Genomic DNA, 21,005 nt, shown 5'->3' with positions numbered 1-21,005 from the left:
TTAAGTGATGTTAAACTAATGCGCAACCAGAAAGTATTTAAAAAACAATAAATAAGCGAAAAGTTGAATTTTGGGTTATACTTCTAGTATAGTAAAAGGAATAAATAATGTTCTCTTCTAATTGAGAGAAAAGTATAAATCTGCCTCTCTAAGAAGTGGGCGACAAAAGGGCAGATAGCCAAGTTGAGACTCGTATAAAGCCAACTAAAAGCAGAATTTAGCTATGTAAAGCTTTATGTATTTCACGGAAAATGCTCATAAAAGCTGCTTGCTTAAAATTAAGTTAACACTCAGAAAAAAAAAAAAAGAAAAAAAAAAAAAAAAAAAGAGAGATCTGGGTTTATGTATCCGCGTCGAAACCTTCATTCGGAAGTCATTCGCCAATCTAAATACGTATTCAATGTATTACACATCGCTCTGCTGCAGAGAGAAGTGCGTGTTTGCTTGGTCACTCCTACTATAGCCAGTTCAGGAAGTTGTGTAACTCCTTTATCGATGTTTCCTGCTTTGCCATTTACATTTTCTGTAGTTAAACGTGCTATACGAGTCAAGGTCTCATACGTTCAAGTTCTGTGATTCGTTATAAGCATGTGGTATTTAATTGTGGGTGCTGTTTTATTCGGTAAGTCGCTATTTATATATATGTATCTAAGTTTTATGAAACAAGTTATTTATTTGCTTTACTATGGAAAGTTGACCCGCCCAAAAAAATAAATAAAATCCTCGAAAGTTTACTTTTTAGCTGATATTCATCTGTATGAATTTAATATTTTGTAAATAGTTCTGATTTTGATGTTTTATAAATTATATTTTGTAGGATACTGACATTTTATAAATAACGAAGCAAATAATTAAAAAAAGAACTGAAAGCTTTCAAATTTTATATAACGCCCAAAGGGGCGTTTTTTTACGTTTTGTGTGTTACCTTATTAAATAATCATGTTCTTCACACTTAAACCATAAAATTAAATTCAGCAGCAATATCACAAAATATTTAAAATAGCATATCTTTAAAATTTTCGATACACACGTGCTGGAGATACACGTTCTCGCGTGCTGGAGATAAAAGTGTTTTTTTTTTTTTTTTTTTCCCTCCGTACAGTGTTGCTTTGAAATCGTTGAGTTTTTTAATCAAAAATTCTTTAATGCTTGACAATATATGAAATAGATAACAAAACAAATTTCAAATTCTGGCTTCCAGATGCCCATATTCGAATGGAAGATGACGTTATTCAAAATTTGATGTCTCTAAGTACCGTTATTTTTTCACAGTGCAAGAAACATACATACATTCATGCAAATTCTTAATTATATAATTTCTTTAAATATATTGCAGGTCTCTAATATTTGGTGGCTACAATTTGAAACGTGAACTGACGTTTATAGTGAACTGACACAAAATGCGAAAACGAAATTAATAGCACTTTGAGCTAGCAAATCATACAAAAAAGGTTTACGTTAGGAATAAATCAAGTAACATGCATATTAAAGTAAAATTGATTAGATTTGCTAGTATTCTAACTTAATTTAAAAAACTCTGAGCATTTTAAAACAGTTGTTATTATCGTCTGCCTATAAAATATTTATTTATTTTAATATATGTACGTCAACTTTATACGAACGATATTAGGATAATTTGTAAGTAGTAACAATATTTAATTTCAATTTTTTGTAGTTCTAAAATTGGTCTAATTATAGTCTTTAAATTTGTGTATTACAATGCTAAATCCTTTCCACTTTGGCTCACCAGCGGCCGAGCGGTAAAGTCGCTGAACACTGGTAGTTCGGTCCGAGGTTCGAATCCCGCGAACAGGCTGGCTGCATGGGCGTTTTCGTGGTTTTCTCCATGTGTAACGTGTATACGAGCCAGTTTACCTTAGAGAGTCCTCCACGAAAGCATCCCTCCCCTTAGGCAGATAGCCCTCGTGTGCTTTGCCATAATTAAATACATCAAACACCTTTCCACTTGCCTGGTAGAATATATGCTGTAAATAAGAACTTCGTTATTTGTGAATCTTTTGATGTGTAATGTTTATTAAGGACTTTGTGTAGCCTGAGTCTTAAAGGTTAATAGTTCAATAGCAGAAAATTTGGTGAATTTTCAGACTGCATCTTATAGTTTTTGTATGTTATCCTCTCTTTATGTTTACACGTAGAACAGCACGTGACATTAGCACCATATTATGAAGTTTTTAAATAACTTCATGACAAATATATCCAACACACACTGTTTTCAACTCTGCAGATCTGTGATTCAACTTTCTGTGTTTTAAAAATGTATGAAAAAATAAAATACGTGGCTATAATAAAAAGTGTGGTTCATAAGTCGACGTTTTGGCTAACGCCCTGCGGTATTTCCCTTGAATATTTTATGTGCAATATATTTTATTATCATAGAAATAAAACTATAATAAAAAACGTTTTTAAATATATGAAAATAACAAGCAAATTCAGTTTTCATACTACATAATTCCGAAATAAATTTCATTAATATGAGTATATATATATATGCATATAATTGAACTAGAATCAAATTAAGATTTCAAAATGTTAACTGAAACTAGTAGTTTTTTAAGTGATTACGGCAAAACCTCGAGGGCTATCTGCCTAAAGGAAAGGAAGCCTTCGTAGAGGAATTCCTAAGAGAAACTGGCTCGTATACACGTTACGAATGGGGAAAATCACGAAAACGCCCATGCAGCCAGCCCGTCACGGGATTCCGAACGTCGGACCGAACTACCAGTGTTCAGCGACTTTAATCGCTCGGCCGCTGGTGGACTAAAACTAGTAGTGTCGCTTTATAGATTGAGAATTATTATTATTTTAAGTCTTATTATTTATGTTATTTATTTATGTTAAATGCGACTAGTAGTGTCGCTTTATAGATTGAGAATTGTTATTATTTTAAGTAACGTCTCTCTCAAAATCATTTCAGAACTATTTCCACAAGAAGAAGATCCATATCATTCAAATAATGAAGATAATTTATAATAGAGAAAATATTCCAAACTTGGATGAAATAGACTTTATCATAAAAAAATTAAATGATAAAAAGGCTCCAGGTCCAGACGGAATAGACAATATAATTTTAAAACAAATTTTTTACTCTAATAAAATTATCATCAAATCATTTATTACAGCATGTTGGAAATTCAATACCTTTCCTACAATTCTAAAAAATGCAGAAATAGTTTTATTTCTCAAAAAGAATAAACCCATGAACAATCTTTTATCTTACACACCAATCTGCCTCCTTCCCTCCCTTGGAAAATTACTAGAAAAAATCATATTATCAAGACTTTCTTACCATTTACATAAAAATAGAATTATCCACGAAAACCAATTTGGATTCATCCCAAATAAATCAATTGATCACGCTTTTCAGAAACTCTTAGAGGTTATCCAATTCAATAAAAATCAAAAACGGCACTCAGTAATAATTTCATTGGATATTCAATGTGCTTTCGACTCAATAAGATGGAAAGATATAATCAACATCCTTAAGTCAATTGACTGTCCTCAAGATATTCTACGATTAATAGAAGCCTACCTGCATAATAGAAATCTGCAATATACTTCAAATAGTGGTATAATAAACTATAAAATTACTAAGGGCTGTCCACAAGGCTCATGCCTGGGACCAACCCTTTGGAACTTAATCGCCAATTCCGTATTATTCTCATTTGATCATATTCCTTATATTCATGCACAGGCCTATGCCGATGACTTTCTTCTTATAGTCTGTGGCAATAATCGAAAAATAATAGAAGAAAATTATAATAATTCATTAGTTATCTTCAGCAATTGGGCTAAACAATATCAACTCAAAATTTCAGTAGAAAAGTGCAAAGCTCTGTATATACCAAAAAAACAGGATCTTTAGCAAGAAATATAAGAAATCCTATTATAAAATTATCTCAAAATAAAATAAAATTTGAGAAAAGCTTAACGTATCTTGGCATAGTAATAGACAATCATCTGTCGTGGCATCAACATATCAAATACTTAAAAAATAAAACGCTTGTACTCTCCAATTCACTACGCAGTCTTTGTTCAAGTACTTAAGGCATCAATCCACTATTCCAAAAAATATGGTACTCTACAGTAATTGAAAAAATACTTCTTCATGGAGCCTCTGCCTGGGGTAATAACTTAAACACCCACGCTCAACGACACTTACAATCCGCTCAAAGACCATTTCTATTATTAATATCGGAAGTATACAGAACTACTCCTACAAATGCACTTCAAATCATCATTGGCATACCACCCATCAATCTTTCGATGAAAAAAGAAGCCACAAAAGTCCAAGTCTCAAGATTACGTATTACAAGCTAATTTAACAATAAACTCTTCTCTCCAAATAATTATGAACTTCTAGAACACAATTTGTATATAAAACCTTCTCAATTCTTTACAAAATCTTTAATTGTAACTTCATCAATTTATAATTTCAAGCTTCAAATTTATACTGATGGATCCAAATCAGATTCAGGCGTTGGCAGTGCATACTGTGTATTCCAAAATAATAATTTATTAAAACAAAGTTATTTTTGTCTTTATCAAAATAATACCGTCTTCCAAGCAGAACTTTTTGCAATAGAACAGGCAATAAAGTATGCAAAAGGTACTTCATTAACAAGTATCATAATTACTGATAGCATCTTTGCAATAATTGCATCCAGCATCTTTGCAATAATTGGCCATAGCAGATTACCAATAGTACGTCGCATACATCACCTACTATCTCTGTTTACACTTAATCTCGGACCAAAATTTAAATGGACAAAAGCTCACTCAGGTACAACTGGCATTGAAATGGCAGACCAATTGGCAAAATATGCAGCAAATAATTTCATCACTTCCTCAACATTTTCTACCATATCCTCTATCATATTTGAATAACCAACTAGAAGGCAATCTCAAAACTCTTTGGAAAGAAAAATGCATCTCTGATACGACAGGCAGACACACCTTTTTATTTATTCCAATTCCTTCCAGAAATCTAATATCTACTGAACGTGCAATCACAATTCTACTCGCAGATCATGGTCCATTTCCTTTCTATCTGCATAGATTTGGATTACATTCTTCAAGCCAATGCATTTGTGGACACGATGGAACAATAGACCATTATTTGTTTCATTGTGAAATTTCATCTTAAACCTTATAATTCAACATCTGCTCCACTTTGGTTCAAGCAAATCAAGAAAAGCAATATACTTCGTAAAAAATTACAGTCAGTTATCTATCTTTAAATTGTGACAGTCTCAAAGCACCGTAAATACTTACATAGCATACTCCCTCCCACTTGGGAACTTTGGTATACTAAGGATTCATCCTTCTTCAAAATTTCGTGTAATATGACGTCATCATGCTTTTTCTGAAATTCTTATTATAGAAAATCTAATTACCCATATTACGTCCTCTCTAATCTTATTGTATTCATCATTGTACATGTTTATATGTCTGACTGGGGATGTTAAAATGTCGTTTGACTATTGTGAATGCCGAGTAGCTTGCAGAGTTCTTTAATTAGAGCCGATGCAAAAATTTCTTCTTTGATCGGAATGTAACTGAAGAGGCACTCCCGAACCTGAAAATTCAATGCTGTACTATTACATTTGCTACCTTGCCAGCCTCTTGATCAGGAATAGGATACACTTCAGGCCACTTGATGAAGTTATCGATGACAGCCAAGATGTATTTGCTGCCATCAGCAGATCGTGGCAGAGAATGTCAAAGACGATACGTTTAAAAGGCGCTCCTACATTGTAATGTAGCTTCCCTCGGCTGAGGTTGTTTGGTCCTTTCCGACTCGCATTTACGTTTAAAGAAATAAATAAAATGCATAGTATTTCTGAGTTCTTTTGTCCTATTTGATGTCCAGCGACTTCTTAATTCCCTCTTTTTTTTTTCAAGAAAGTCATCACGTGGGTCTCCTCTGCGCAGAAATTCAATTTATATTTTAAGCCCCATTCTTTATTTGATAAAAACAAACCATTTCACGATTTTTAAGATAGCTGTGTTGCTACCCGCTATAGTAACCCTGCTGTATAAGCTTGCAAATGTATGACACAAACGAAATCTATTTCCAAGTGCAGTATCAGCTCTTAAATTTCATAATGCAGGTCTTAAAGTGGAACCCTTTTTAATATAATTTACTTACTAACACTGTGATCTATTGCATTCGATTTCACAAACAGCTAAGTAATTTTTGATTAAATTACTGTGGCGGTAACAGTTATCTTGCCAGTTATTGCTGGCCACCATAAATTATTGAACTCTGAATTTAAAGCAACAACAATAGATACCTAAAAAATGCTTTTATTTTGTGTAGCTATGTTTTTTATCGCATTAGCAGTAGATTTATAAGCCAAACAGAAAGATTATTATTGTCTTTGAAAAATTATTATTAATTATTTGAAAGATTATTATCATAATTTTAGGTATGGTAATTTTTAAAGCTCACCCTTAATTTTAATGTCATAAAATGGCATTTGCAAATTTATATTCTTCTTCAACTATGTTTTTAATTATTTTCTTGGTAATTTAATATTTATTTTCCTATCCTAACCTAGCATCAGTGAGTGCTGACGATAAGTGCGATGTTTCGAAGTATGTTGAATGCATGGAGCCTATGTATAATGCTACATATGGTCATCCACATGGGCTGTATCAGACCTCCGAAGATCTGTCTGTGACTTGTCCGTGAGTATAACTAATCATTACTTATTTGTTTACTTCTTATAAACTTCCCTTCTTCAGTGTTGATTTAATTTAGATGACTGATCTATGAAATTGAAGATGAATTAGATATCTGACCGTCTGACTGTTGACAGGCCGCCTTCGAAGTTCGGGGAACTGTCTATCACCATAGGTTAACTGGTTCTGCCTCTCTCGTCCGCCACTATCGATTGCAAGATCGTCCGTTAGGGAAGCAAACTTCCGCAGTAGGCGAGCAAAGAGCACTATAAATCCGCAGTTATAATTTATGCCGTCTAAACCTAACCCTTAATAGAGTTTCGAAGATAGCAGATGATTCTACTAAAAAAATTAATTTAAACACTGATTAAGTCTTAGGGTCATTGGTGGTTTTTTTTCTGACAGTATTAGTATTGAGAAATAAGTTGAGTAAATAGTTTTAACTTCTAGTGCATCTAGAGAAATTAAAGTTTCTTTGTTAAATTAAATTAATTTTTAATAAGAATGTTTTGGTGATAGTTTTTAATAAAATATCATTCTTATTCTTACAACTTTCAGCATATACAAAGTTATCAACGAAATAAATATAAATGAGAATAAAGTCATCTGCAATGATATAGCTGGAAGAAGCTCGTTTTTATTTCATTTTGTGTGTATTTACCTCTCAGGGTAGAAAATATATTGTTTTAACATTTTCTGAAACTGATTTAAAATTTCCACAGAAGGATCTCTTCTTGAGATTATAAAGTATCCTATCTTTTAATACGGCCTCCCGGTAACGAAGTGGCTCATATCCTGACCTCCGAACTTATTTAAAAAATGTATTTTACTTTCAGAATCACCTTAACTGACGACTACTTTCAAAAAGCTTGCAATACCACGCAGGTTACGACCAGTATACAGTGGAAAATGGAATGGCAAAGTGGCTAGCGCGTCGCGCAGCTGCACAACAGGTCCGGAGCTCGGTCCCCCGGCCTGGGCAAGGTTGACTCAGCCTTTCATTCCTTAAATGGGTCGATAAAATGAGTACCAAATTCGCTTGGGGACTAAACACTGCTAAAGCTGCCTCAAAAACTGCTTACTATACATACAGCTTTGCTAAACACCAGGGGGGGGGGGTCCTGCGACAATCTGACCACTTGCCCAGAGCATATGCTGATGCATTCCGGGGCCCAAAGGTCAAGAAAGCAGAAAAAGGGCACTGCAGGCCGTGCCCACTAGGGCTGTTACGCCACTGAATTTTTTAATATTTATCTTTTAATACCCTTAAATAATGCTTTCGTAAGATATCGTTATGGCTTTTTATATTATTTTCGTTATTTTTTTCTCTGAACTATACGAAATAAACCGAAAAGTTTAAATAAAAAGTGAAATTTTCTATTCAGTTAGCAAAACGGAATCAAATCTAGTTTAAGTTTTCCGCAGAAGATAAATTTTTCATAAAAAAAGTAACTGAAAATGAGAAAGGGTTATACCAAATGTTTTTAAAGACTGTACTTCGTATTCATACATGTGATATTAATATTTCTTGAGATTTTGCTTTTTTACCTTCATCTCGATCTCTTAAATTATTAATTCACAACTTTAATGATTTACAATAAACTTTGTTTTGATCATTTAAACAAATAAGGACAGAATTTCATCATAATCTCCAGAGATAATATTTTGCTTAACTATAAATATTTATGGATCATGTTTAATTAAATGCTAACAAAGCCATTTGTGTAATTCCTTCATGGGAAGAGTGCGGTCAGACTTTTATTTAGCTAACTATTTAGTTATTATGAATATAAAAAAACTACCTTTAATCAAATTTTGATATTTATCAGCATTTTCTATAAGTTTGTTTTTTAGTTTCTAAAGCACGTTAAAGATCTTTTCAAAAGGAGGGGGGTGAGCGATGATCGTTATAAAGTGAAATTGGTGCGTGGGGCAAAATAGGTTGAGAACCACCGGTCTACTCACTTTTGTAAAGGTTATTTCTTAATAAGTGCTCCTTCGTAGCGAATTGACTAATAGTTTTACATATGCTCAAGAAATACACTAAAATCAACACTTCCTATATCCAGAAATGAGTCCTGTCTTGTCTAATAGTTGATCATATCGAAATATTTTATAAAAATTAATGTTTTAATTATTATATTCTAGTTCGAGACTAGTGAGTATTAAACAAATTACGCAACTTACGTATTATCGCAACCACCTTAATAGAAGTCGCCAAATTTTTAGAATGCGCCAAACTGTGATAACTTACCAGCAATGGAAGAAACTTTGGTAAAATTTCTGCAGGAATACATAGATTGCGATAAAACCTAGCATAACATAACATAATATTCTAAATGGCGCGATGCGTTTGGTAGATAGTGGTGTTACCGACGTTTGCGGGCCTACCAGCGGGCCGAGCGGTAAAGTCGTGGAACACTGGTAGCTCGGTCCGAGGATCGAATCCCGCGAACGGGCTGACTGCATGGGCGTTTTCGTCGTTTTCCCCATGTGTAACGTGTATACGAGCCAGTTTCCCTTAGAAAGTCCTCCGCGAAGGCATCCCTCCCCTTAGGCAGATAGCCCTAGTATGCTTTGCCGTAATCTGAATAAACAAACCGACGTTTGTGCCATGCCGAGTCTCTGCAGTTCTGTGATGATTTTTTAAGCGAAAATAGAGTGCTGTATACTTGGGGAGAAAAGTAGTGCAGAACAATTACAGAAAGATTTGGTAACGAATGGGTTTTATTTTTTATGTAAAATGTTGCAAAAGCGAACTTCCATCCGATTAGTAAATTTTACCTTTTCAACTGTAAAAAATCGCCCAATTTTGACTAGGTGGTTGCGTTAATACGTAAGTACCCAAATTATTTGCAAAGTGATTATATCAGATTAAATTTTCAGTTAAGTGATTTGTAAAGGCTAAGGAAGAGGAATAAGGAAACTTAAACAGTTGTTTGAAGCGCGGAAATGATTTTCAGATTTTATTTATTTGGAAATGAAAAGCGCAGAGTTTATGTATTCTTTATTGGGTGTTTATATACTGACTACCAATAAGTATTTTGACACCTGTAATAGAAAAGAAAAAATAACTTTATTCAAAATCAATAGTTGGTAGAGCCTCCACGAGAGGTAATTACAGCGTGGACCCTCCGGGGCATACTTTCCACAAGTCTTTGTATGACAGCTAGTGGTAATTTCTTCCACTCGGCTTGGAGAAGACATAGAAGTTCCTTCACCGATTTTGCACGGGTAGTGCACCCCTGAATTCGGCGATGCAACTCGTCCCAGAGGTTCTCGATAGGGTTCAGGTCTGGACTCTATCGAGACAACATGACAACTGCCATTGTAGTCCTGAAAGTAACAGGGGTCCAACCCGTAAAACTGCCACAACGTAGGAAGCACATTGTCATCCAAAATAGTGCAGTAGGCATCGGAATTGAGCTTACCATGAATGAGCACCAAGGGTCCCAGCCCATACCAGGAGAAACACCCCCAGACCATAATTCCACCTCCGCCGAACTTGACTGTTGGCACAATGCATTCTGGCAGGAGACGTTCTCCAGGTAGACGCCAGACCCAGACCCTGCCATCCAAACGGTAAAGGGTGAACCTTGCTTCGTCACTCCAAAGAATCCGTTTCCACTGATCTACGGTCCAATTTCGATGTGCTTTGCACCACATTAATCGAGCAGCGCGGTTGGACTTTGTGATCAAAGGCTTATGGGAAGCAGCACGACCATGAAAACCAAGCAGATGTGCTTCATTACGGATGGTATTCATTGAAGCAATACTACCGGATACCTGTTGAAACTCCTCGCGGATGAGGGCCATCGGTTGGGTGCGGTTTTTCCGAATTTCTCTGGACAGCACTCGTCGGTCTCTATCTCCCAGTTTCGTTGGTCTGACGACTCGGGGCACATTCCGACAATCACCACTCACCTTCCACTTCTTAATCACATAGGCGACTGTCGATTTTGGGTACTTCAGATCGCTAGATATGTCCCTTAAGAATCGGCCACATTTGTGATACCCGATAATTATACCTTTCTCGAAATTAGAGAGCTCCGAACTGCGAAACATCATGCATGCGACTAAAGCCGATGCAGTTTCCTACACGATATATATCGGCGGAGTCCGTGACGTACCTTATGACCGCATATATCGTCATTTGCATAGGTGTCCAAATACTTATTGGTAGTCAGTGTATTAACAAAGGCAGCGTTATTATACACAATCATCTTGTATAGCAGGATTCTCAATCATAGAAATATTTATTGTTGCGTTTCAGTGGAAAGAGGAACGTGAAAAATAGAGAAACTCTCTACTTGAAAAATAGATAGTAGCCTTTAGATGAGTTTAGTAATATGGTTGTAGGGTTTATATTTATTTTAACTAACATTTATTTTAAGTTTAAACTATCTTTCCTGTCAAGCCTTACTTTCCCCTGGAACTGCCAATGCCAGAGTATGTAAATTTTAATAGAACGCGCAAGGATTCAAATTATCAGCGGAAGTATTCTGAGTTAAATAGAATGGAAACGAGTTCGAGGTGTGCTGTTCTTACTTCACGAGCGCGGAGGTAGTTAGCCAGAAATTGAAGAACCCCGCGTTTCGGCCTGGGTGCTTGCCTCGGAGAATTGTTAATCGTTCAACGTGATATTCAAAGTTTGCTGAATTAGCAGCGGTATTGTAAAACGCGGTGAGGTTAGTTATGTTTAGAGAGCCTCGTAGTTAGAGTCTTGTTATTATTTCTTTTCAGGTTCTTATTTTTATTTTAAAGCCGGGTCGGCGTAGTTTGTGAGCGTCAAGAGCACGCAATTGTAATTTCTTAAGTTGAATAAAAAGGAACTTAAACCCTTAGCAAGACTCTGTCTACATTCCAGTTTCAACAGTCACCTCTTGATTGCGTGCAGGTTGGAGGCGCGCAACTCTACATGGTAATGATAATGTTAGGGTAAAGTTCAATGTAATTTTAAGATTACCGATTTTCGATCGCCTTGTATATTTGTTAAAGCAATTCGGGGAAGAAATAAAATATTAAATCAACTATCAACAGGAATAATACAGATAAGAAAAAGCTGAATGTAGGAAAAAAAATCCTTAAATATAGGATTCTTCGCTTCTTGGTCTTATCAAATTCAATAGCGTTAAATAACAAAACGAATTTTGAAGTTCTGGATTTTAAACATAAAGCGCTTAAAATTTATCTTTTATATTACAGGGTTCTTAAAGAGGGAATTGCCTGCATCAAGACATTCGCTGAGACTTGCGGAACTGAGATGATCGCTGAAAGTTACACTGATCAGTTTGAAAGACCATTTGAATTCCTCAACAAAATCTGCGATTCTTCTTCTCCAATCAGAACAGGTACGAAGTTAATTTGTTTATTTCTACTCAAATCATGTAGTCGTGTAGGAAACTGCATCGGCTTTAGTCGCATGCATGATGTTTCGCAGTTCGGAGCTCTCTAATTTCGAGAAAGGTATAATTCTCTATCAAATTCAATCTATCTATCTTCTATTCATCTATCTAATCTATCTAAATTCAATCTCTATCTTCTATCAAATTATTTTTCTTTTTTATACAATGTGGGAACGTAATTATAGGACTTTAAAAATGTGTTTACTAATTTGATAATTATCAACTCTTAAAAAATTTTTATTATTTTACCTAGAGCAATCAAAACAGATTAGTCTGGCAAATCTATAGAAAAAAAACTGAATTACATAAACTTTGACTTTTCAGAATCTTTTAGTTTACCTCATAAGTAAACTAAAAGATTCTGAAATGTCTACGCATTTGAAAAATATTAGTCTTACCCATTCATCTGTATTTTTAATTTGTTCCGTGGCACACTTGTAGAATTCTTTACTAATTACAAACTCTGTAAAATTCTTTGCTAATCCACAAAATTCTTTAGAATTTTTTACTGTTCGCAAACACAAATTGGCAAATACGGATAAAATTGTAAACTCTTCCAAATTTACGGGTTATTTAACTTTTAATATGCGCTGGAAATGGAGCTAAACCGTTAGACATCGTCGAGGCAGGTGAAGAATAATTAGTTTCTAAATTGCCATAGAGAATTAAATTGAGAAGGAAAAAAGGGTTTTACTGTAGATAAAGTATTCAAAGACATGCCCAGGTGATTTCAACAGCTACACATATTTGTTTTACCTTTTTAACTCCGTCAAAACTTTCCAATGAAAATTACGTATATTAACTAAATTAAGATCACGGTGACATTCATAAGGAAGAATTCCTAGTTAAGAAAGTAGTATTTTAGAGTTTTCTTTCAGTTATTGATAGGGAAATCAAAACAGTATCATGGTATTGTAAGTCCTTTCGAATTTTCTCAGTTTATTCTAAAATTCAGTCTCCAGAACAAAGCTCAAAATTTGCAATACTAGTGTAAATTTTCCTTTAACAGCAGCTGGAGCAATCAAAAAATGCTTTCTTGAAAAATAGAGTTTTAAACTATTTCCCTACAAGTCGTTTTCGCAATTTTTGTTGTTATTTGTCTGAGCAGCAAATTTAATGACAGCGAAAAAATCGGGGATTGGCCAGGGCGGCAAAGTTCTAACTACGCCAGTTAAAGCCCAACATCCCAAAACTGACATTTTATACTATCACTGTTATTGTATCCCAAGAATATAGTGATACCTCAGTATATGTAATTAATCCATTCCAGACTCCTAGACTTATACCAAATAAACATGTTTAATAAGTAATAAAGGGGAAATAATTAATCCTTTCTTATAAAAAAATCCTAAAATTATTAATATATTATAAAAATATTCAATACTAAGGTACAAATGCATTTAGTGAAATATACAATGTATATAAATAAAAATACTGTACATAATACTGCACGTTTTTTTAAATATGATCCAGATCAAAAGCAATTTTTCAACAAGCTATAATGTCTCTTATCTCTGTTTGGTAATCGATTTCAAGACCTTCCACACATCAGCCCGACTTAAGAGTATTTTTGTTTCTTCCAATAGTAGTTACAATCGGTCTCGACGTACCGTATGCAATAGCCTAGTTCCGGCTATTCATGTCATCTTCATACTTTTCAGCAACCTCTTTTTTTTCACTTTTATGGTGCAATTTTCTTCGTTGCTTCATTCTTTTCATTAACTTTCTTGAAATTCATTGTTGACAAATTTACATGAAATTTATCCGAAAAATCCCAACAACGAGTGAAAATTCAGTTAAAGGGCAGGTTATTTACTTAACATTAGTAACAGTATACTGATGCTTATGATCAGTCTTAGCTATATCTCGATAATGGTAAACAAGGGTAGTGCTCGCAGTTCAAGAAAAAACAAGGTTAAACAATGGTAAACAAGGCACGAACTCGAGTCGTATTCCAAATAAATATCTTATACGAAACTAAATTTTCCGCATCTCAACACAGGATGTACACTGCGCAAAAAATAAATAAAAATAAAAAAGTTCTATATCTCCCGTTCCACTGGGCCTATTGACGACATTCAACTTTCGTTTTTCATGTCTCGAAAGCGCGACTTAGGATATGTATTAGTTTTATATAGCATTGTTCTAATATAGGTATTATGACACAAAATCCGACTTTTTCTGAAATGCCATACCAATTTTTGTCCATATTTCGATTCTACGACTCAAATTATGCCAAACTGCCAGTTTAGTAAAAATAGCACGAGTAGTTTTTAAAAAAATTAGCTCTCAAAATGTTAGCTCATTGTTACTAAATGTTAGCATCACTGCCAGAGTACTCATATACCATTGTTACTGAATGCTTTTCTTGCATTTAACTATTATATAATTCTAAACTTCGTCCGCTGTACTGAATTACCATGTAAATTCTCTTATAGAATACCTGAAAGCATCGCCTTGCATGTTAGAGAACAGTGATGATTTTGAAATATGCTCTACTAAAGTTCAAGAATTCTTAGCTTATCACGATGCTGATACAGAAGAGAAAGAAATTACTATGACCTGCATGTAAGTTTTTTCATTATTGATTATGCATTTAATTTGCCCTTGAACAAGAAAGAAATAGAATTACTAACGGAACTTAGAGAAAGAATTATTCTAAGAGGCATTATTCTAAGTTATATAAGTATTACCATATATCCTTTGGGTGACCATTAACTACTAATATGAGCGTGTATCGAACACGGAAATATGATAACTCTAATATTAGGATTACTATCCGTCCGTATTTAAAATATGTACAAATATTGTATACGTTCTGTCTGTGTCCTTATGTACTTTAATACATTTGTCTGTATATTAAGTGTAGATAGTTTGCACTTTAAGTGTCTCTTCTACACCTGCACAATACTTCAATAAAATTAAATAAATGTTCGTATTTTTAGATAAGAACACAGCTGAAGTATTTGTTAAGTTAAAGTACAAAATTAATTAAATAATACAAAATTTGTTATTGTATTCCTACGTGACTCCCGAAAAGCAGAGGTGAAATTTTTGTCAGTTCCAACTGATAGCACACAGCAGCCGAATGGGTAAAATCGTTTAACCCCTCCCCCCACGAACGGGCCGGCTGCATGACATTTTCGTTGTTTTATCTCTATGTGGTAAGTAAATAAGAACTAGATTCTTTTGGTAGTTCTCAAAGAAATTATTTTTTCTCGCAGGCGGAGAGCACTAGTTAGTTTTGTCATAAACGAATAAATCGAATGCAGCCCAACCCCAAGTAAAATCTTTATTCTGCACTTTGGAGGTAAAGGCCGATTAATAAAATCTGGCGTTTTCACAAAAAAAAAAAAAAAAAAAAAAAAAAAAAAAAAACAGCAAAGGTGACAGATATTTTAAACGAATATGCTACTAAAATTCGTAGAATTTTTTTTATTGAACTGTTGCAAGTAAAACACCCCAAAAGGGTACACTAAATAGAAAATTTAAACGAGAAATGGAGGGAATAACTGACTGTTTTTTTTTTTTTTACTATATTTCGGGTTTATTTTGATACGAAATTAGATCTCTTACTTAGAAACTTAACTGGCATCGGGTATTCCGCTAGTATAATATATTTAAAACATTAAGGTATTTTACACTTTCACCGATGAGAGTGATAGAAGTAAGAGAATATTTTGTGAACTGTAGATGTTAAGTGTAAAAATTTGTTTTTATGAACTTTGTATATATGTAAATAATTTTAGTGAAATTATATATAAATTGTAGTATCTTTGGTATAATGTAACATGAAAGACTTCAGATTGCAAAGCATCGCCAGGAAAAATAGCAGTTCAGGGGTGAGTCCATTTCCCAGTTGGGCGAGAGAGCGCCAAACTGGGGATGGTTTTAGCAACTAATGTTCTTACCCTGTGTAACTAACCGGCCCTGTGTAAATATCTGGCCTTACGTAATTGTAACTTGTGTGCCTGCCAGCAATTTTAAGAAAGCGAAGGTACAGGAAATTTCTCGGCGAGCGGAAACTACATGAGATCTGGGAAAGTATCAGTTTTCAGTTTAGCTCAGGGTATTGAAAGAGACCGTGCGAGCTTCCGCTTTTTTATGTATTTTGTATTGTCGTATATTCAACGTTTTTAGTAGCTTAGAGAGGTAGCTACTGATTGTGCTCTGTCATACTGAGAACAGTTGTACGATTACTTTTGTGTGCAAAATTCCAAAACTATTAAAAGTTTTAGGAAAAATAAATTTCATCAAGCTTTCGTAGGTTCCATGTGAATTCAGTCCATTATGAACCCGTATTCATGTAACAATTTTGGGTGTCAGAAGTGGAATTTAACTCCGGTGACAAGAGTGATGTAGGCCAAAAAAAGATGGAAGAACGCGTTAACTCAGTTAAGACAGCGATAAAAGCGGACCAAAGGAAATGAAAAGAAACATTTCTGCCATAATAGAAAACAAATTCGAAAACAATACTATCGAACAACATATAAAGTTTCTGCTGCTGTTGCCAAGGAAGTTAACAATTTAAGAAATCCATAAAGACAGCAAGGCATAATTCTGACGCTTTTAAATTCGTACATAAGTCGTCCTGATCATCTCTAAAGCTATCCGCATATGATGAAAAAAAAAACCTCCTAACAAGTGTAAAAGATTTTATACTAGCAAAAGCGAATCGATGGGATTCCGAAGCCAAAGGCTGGCATCTCGCCGAACCTCTGAGAGCAAATGCAGCGGATATCCTTCAAACTGTACCCGAAAATCAGAAACTAAACTTCGAAGCTGTATCTGGCGTGTAGGAGCTGCGCTTTGGCGAGAAATGTTTAAAAGACTGGAGACCGCTTCAGTTACAATCTCGCCAACTGAAGTCCACAGAAACACTTCAGGAGCTCCCCAAGCTTGTTGAAAGGCTATCTCATCCCGCTTCTCCGGACTGCCAAATAGAAACAAGGGAAACCATGTCCCTGCAACATTAAATTCGAGGCAGTCCAGCAAGCAACTCGTAAAGACCGCCACACAATCAAAGTTCCTCAAGTTCAGGAGCTAGGAGATCAAGTGACTGCTCCTCTAGGCGATTTAAACAAACAAATCAATGCCTTGAGACGGAATAGGAGTTGTAGGCAAAGAGAACCTAGAGTGCTGTAACTGCAGAGGTGAAGACTGCATGCGATGAAACTGCAGAACACACGAAGACACAAAAAATAAACTGCTCCCTAGCAAGGACTCAGGAAAAATGTTAGTGACCATCTTTCGGAGCGCACGTTTCCAGATACTGAGAAGCCTCATTTTAAAGCCCTTCGGATTTCTGAAATGAGTAGTTACAGTAATGGACTTTTCATCACAGTGCATGTCAATGAAGTTATTTGCAGTATGACCATCGATATTGGAGCCAATGTAACCATCATCTGGAAAGATTTAGCTCAACATTTGGAAGGTTAACTCATCTGGATCCAGCCCTGCATTGTCCTACAGACTGTGTCCTGTGATAAAATGGACATCTTAAAATCACGTTTGGAAGTGCCACCTGCCATCACACGGCGTATGTGGCACATATTACAGACCCCTGTATAATCGAATTAAACTTTCTAAGGAAATACTTTTTGGGGCTTTAATGAACTTCATTCTGCTTTGAGGACATAACCATACTTGGAGCCAAAGATAAAGGAGTTAAATCTGTCCACCAAGTAATAGCACAAGATGACATCACAGCACCAACAAGAACAGAATTTTTACTACCTCTATCCATAGCTGAAAACAAAAATTCCCGGTGCGGCATAATGGAGTATCTTAAAATTTGTACGAAACTTAAGAGTGTCATCCTGATGAGCGTTGTCAACGTAAGTGATAAGGCGAAAGTCTTTAAGAAAGAGGAAGTGGTTGCAGCATGTATTGCAGTGACCTGCGTTAAACGAACCAAGAGTCTTATCGCCGTGTCTTTGGGCAGCCTAACATCGGACTTATTGCAAAATTCACAACTAAACAATGAAGATATGAGTTCTGCAGAACGTATCATTCAAGAATTTCAAGTTGTTTTTCCTGTATATCTTGTGGCATAGGTCGAACCGCTGCTTTGGCACAGCATAAAATTGATGCTTGAGATCATTCCGCCAACCAAGCAACGTGCTAGACCTTAACCGATTGCTAAACAGGAACAGGTAGGAAAACTTATTAAGGGCATGCAAGAAAGTGATCTTATCGAGTCTTCAACAACTCCTTAGGCCTATTTCATCGTCCTGGTCCGAAGTGAAGATGCTTGAACTAGATTTTGAGTTGAATATCGCCAGTTCAACGACATAGCTAAAAAAGATGTATACCCTCTTTCTAAAATTAACGAGGCCCACCAGCGGCTGAGCGGTAAAGTCGCTGAACACTGGTAGTTCGGTCAGAGGTTCGAGTCCCGCGAACTGGCTGGCTGCATGGGTGTTTTCGTGGTTTTCCCCATGTGTAACGTGTATACGAGCCAGTTTCCCTTAGGAAGTCCTCCACGAAGGCATACCTCCGCTTAGGCAGATAGCTCTAGTGTGCTTTGCCATAATTAAATACACCACACCTAAAATTAACGATATAATGGACACTTTTTCTGGAAGCCATTGGTTTTCGACGCTTGTTTTAAAGAGTGGATACTGACAAGCAGAAATACACATTGATGATCGAGAAAAGTCGGTATTTGCTACTGGGAAAGGACTGGGGCAATTGAAGGTGATTCCATTTGGATTATATAATGTACTGCCAATATTCGAACGCCTCATGTAGACCGTTTTGAGAAGTCATCTATACAAAGCATGTATAATATAACTGAATGACATCATCATTGCCGAGAAAGTTTCGACGAGCATTTTAGAAATTATTAGAAAGGTGCTTCAGAGATTGAAAAAAGTCAAACTTAAGTCCTGCCAAATGTAAATTGTTCAAATATTAAATGAGTTACCTCGGACATGTCATCTCTGCCAAAGGTGTGAGTACGGATAAAAAAAAAAGACGGCAGCTAAAGATTAAAGAAGACCGTAAAAATGTCTATTAACTGAGAAGTTTTCTGGGCTTTGCATCTACTGTAAGAGATCTGCGAAGTAGTTTTCTTCCATCCTCTGAATTTATGTCACAACTTCTTTGAGATTAATTTTCCTTTCAGTTTACCTTTTTGCTGTTTCTTTTCCAGCTGTAATAGGTCTTTTTCTCCTCCTTTCCAATCCTTGATCTTATTTTGTTTCTGTTAAACCATCATATATATTTTTTTGCTTTCTTCGAAAAAGAATTTCTTTTAAATTAGTAATAAAATACAGGCTGCAGCGTTTGAGTTAAAACCCTTTACGGTCTCTGAGGTTTTCAAAGGCTTTATTTATCTATTAGCTTCTGATATTCTAAATCGATAATTTTGAAAAGCAAAAACAGATTTCCTTCGTGTTAAATAATGTTCCCCATCTCTTTTTTATTACTTGCAGGTTCGAAATGATGCTTCGAGCTTGCTTGATGAGTACAGGCGCCGAGAAATGTGGCATGGAAACTGCAAGCTTCATTCGAAAAGCCCTGCTGTACTCTCCTTCACTCGGATTGAAAACTTGCTCAAAAGAATAGAACCTTGTTCAAAAGTGAAGAATCTACTGTCGAAAAAACTGATCTTTAAATTATTACGTGTTAAATAACTGAAAAAGTTATCTGCGAAGATTGTTTTTTGTTTTGAAAAAAAATTCTAGAATGAAATACACATTAAAGTTATGATACAACATTTAGTTCAATGTTTTATACATGGGCAATTTCAGCTTTATTGATGGTAATTAATTTCTTCGGTTTCGTATATTTTTATATTGTTACGGCTGGGAAATAAATGATTTTATTTTCAATTTTTCGGCTCCTTTTTCATTTATACAAACAGCTGTAGTGAAGTGTTTAAAGAAATATCACCATTTTAGTCGAACATCAAATATTTATTTTTCAAACTTACAAAACCTAAGAAGACATTTCCGACGCATCCTCAAGCGAGGATCTTTCAAGAATTCATTTCTTCCTGGATATTTATTTGATATGGTATCAGAGCAATGACGTTACAGTCTTAAACTCCTACCCTAACGGAAGGAGAAACGTTTCGAAGAAAAGTTTTTCTTTCAGTTCGGCGGACTGTTCAAGGCAAAGGTTTCACATTAAATGTATCAAAATTTTTCACAACAAAAATTGAAGAATACCCATATCAAATATAATTAGATACCAAATAAATGAGTACAGGTGCCTTTCACTCAAACATTTAAAATAAACACACAAAATTTAATATTTTGATATTAGAAAAAAATTTAAATAACGCAGTTTTAAATTTCTCAGTCTCTCTCTATATATTTATTTATTTAGTGATGAGACTGGGTATAACGACTTAAAACTTGGATTGTATACATCAACGTTTTGGTGGTCTTCTGCTTTCTTATCTAATTTATTGTTGTAATTATCTAAATTATCAAGGGGAATTATCTATTAGGGGGAAAAATCTGTTACCTTGATATCAAGTACTCCCCCCCCCTAAGTTAGCAGTTTTTCTCCCCTTCGCCTTCTTTTAGCCTGTCCTTCTGGATTTACTGTACAGCTCTCATTCTACTTGAAGCGCCCTTGTATGAAATACGAAGTTCTGACAACCGGAACACAGCATGAACTTTTCACGCTAATCTCGGCATAGAGCGGGAGTTGGAGTTAGTTGATAATATTCAGTTCTTGATTAGATAATTAACTTGTTGCAATCGTTTGCGAGGTTGAGACCTTGCCAAAGATGTGCATTTGAGTGTTTGTCATCAAAGTCTGAGTTCGAATTAGCACTCGAACGCCAAGTTTTCGGTTTCATCCGTTTTATGCACTCTCTGTGAGTTTTTCACTAAATTGATTGTGCATATTTTTGGTCTAGTTTATTCGCTCTCCCAA

The 21,005-nt window shown here is 35.1% G+C and overlaps 1 protein-coding gene across 1 annotated transcript; it reads left to right on the top strand.

The window, feature by feature from the left end:
* Nucleotides 1-448: 448 nt before the first annotated feature.
* LOC118201661 (uncharacterized) lies at nt 449-19,948 on the top strand. The gene is made up of 5 exons (XM_035373800.2): nt 449-622; nt 6,582-6,711; nt 11,911-12,056; nt 14,549-14,678; nt 19,550-19,948. Exons 1-5 carry the CDS (start codon nt 589-591, stop codon nt 19,680-19,682), a joined length of 573 nt encoding a protein of 190 aa, XP_035229691.1. The 5' UTR covers nt 449-588; the 3' UTR covers nt 19,683-19,948.
* The last annotated feature ends 1,057 nt before the right edge of the window (nt 19,949-21,005 follow it).

Source organism: Stegodyphus dumicola, chromosome 4, assembly GCF_044657685.1.
Source record: "Stegodyphus dumicola isolate Sdum_Otavi_A_Nest chromosome 4, ASM4465768v1".
In the NCBI taxonomy this organism is placed as follows: domain Eukaryota; kingdom Metazoa; phylum Arthropoda; class Arachnida; order Araneae; family Eresidae; genus Stegodyphus; species Stegodyphus dumicola.
The sequence above is the reverse complement of the archived record's forward strand: the minus strand, read 5'-3'. Positions and strand labels throughout refer to the sequence as shown.

Excerpts from the sequence above, each read along its gene's own strand:
- LOC118201661 (XM_035373800.2), top strand. The coding sequence starts at position 589 with ATGTGGTATTTAATTGTGGGTGCTGTTTTATTCG. Across the intron at positions 623-6,581 it reads TGTGGGTGCTGTTTTATTCG|CATCAGTGAGTGCTGACGAT; the intron begins GTAAGTCGCTAT and ends ATCCTAACCTAG. Across the intron at positions 14,679-19,549 it reads GAAATTACTATGACCTGCAT|GTTCGAAATGATGCTTCGAG; the intron begins GTAAGTTTTTTC and ends TATTACTTGCAG.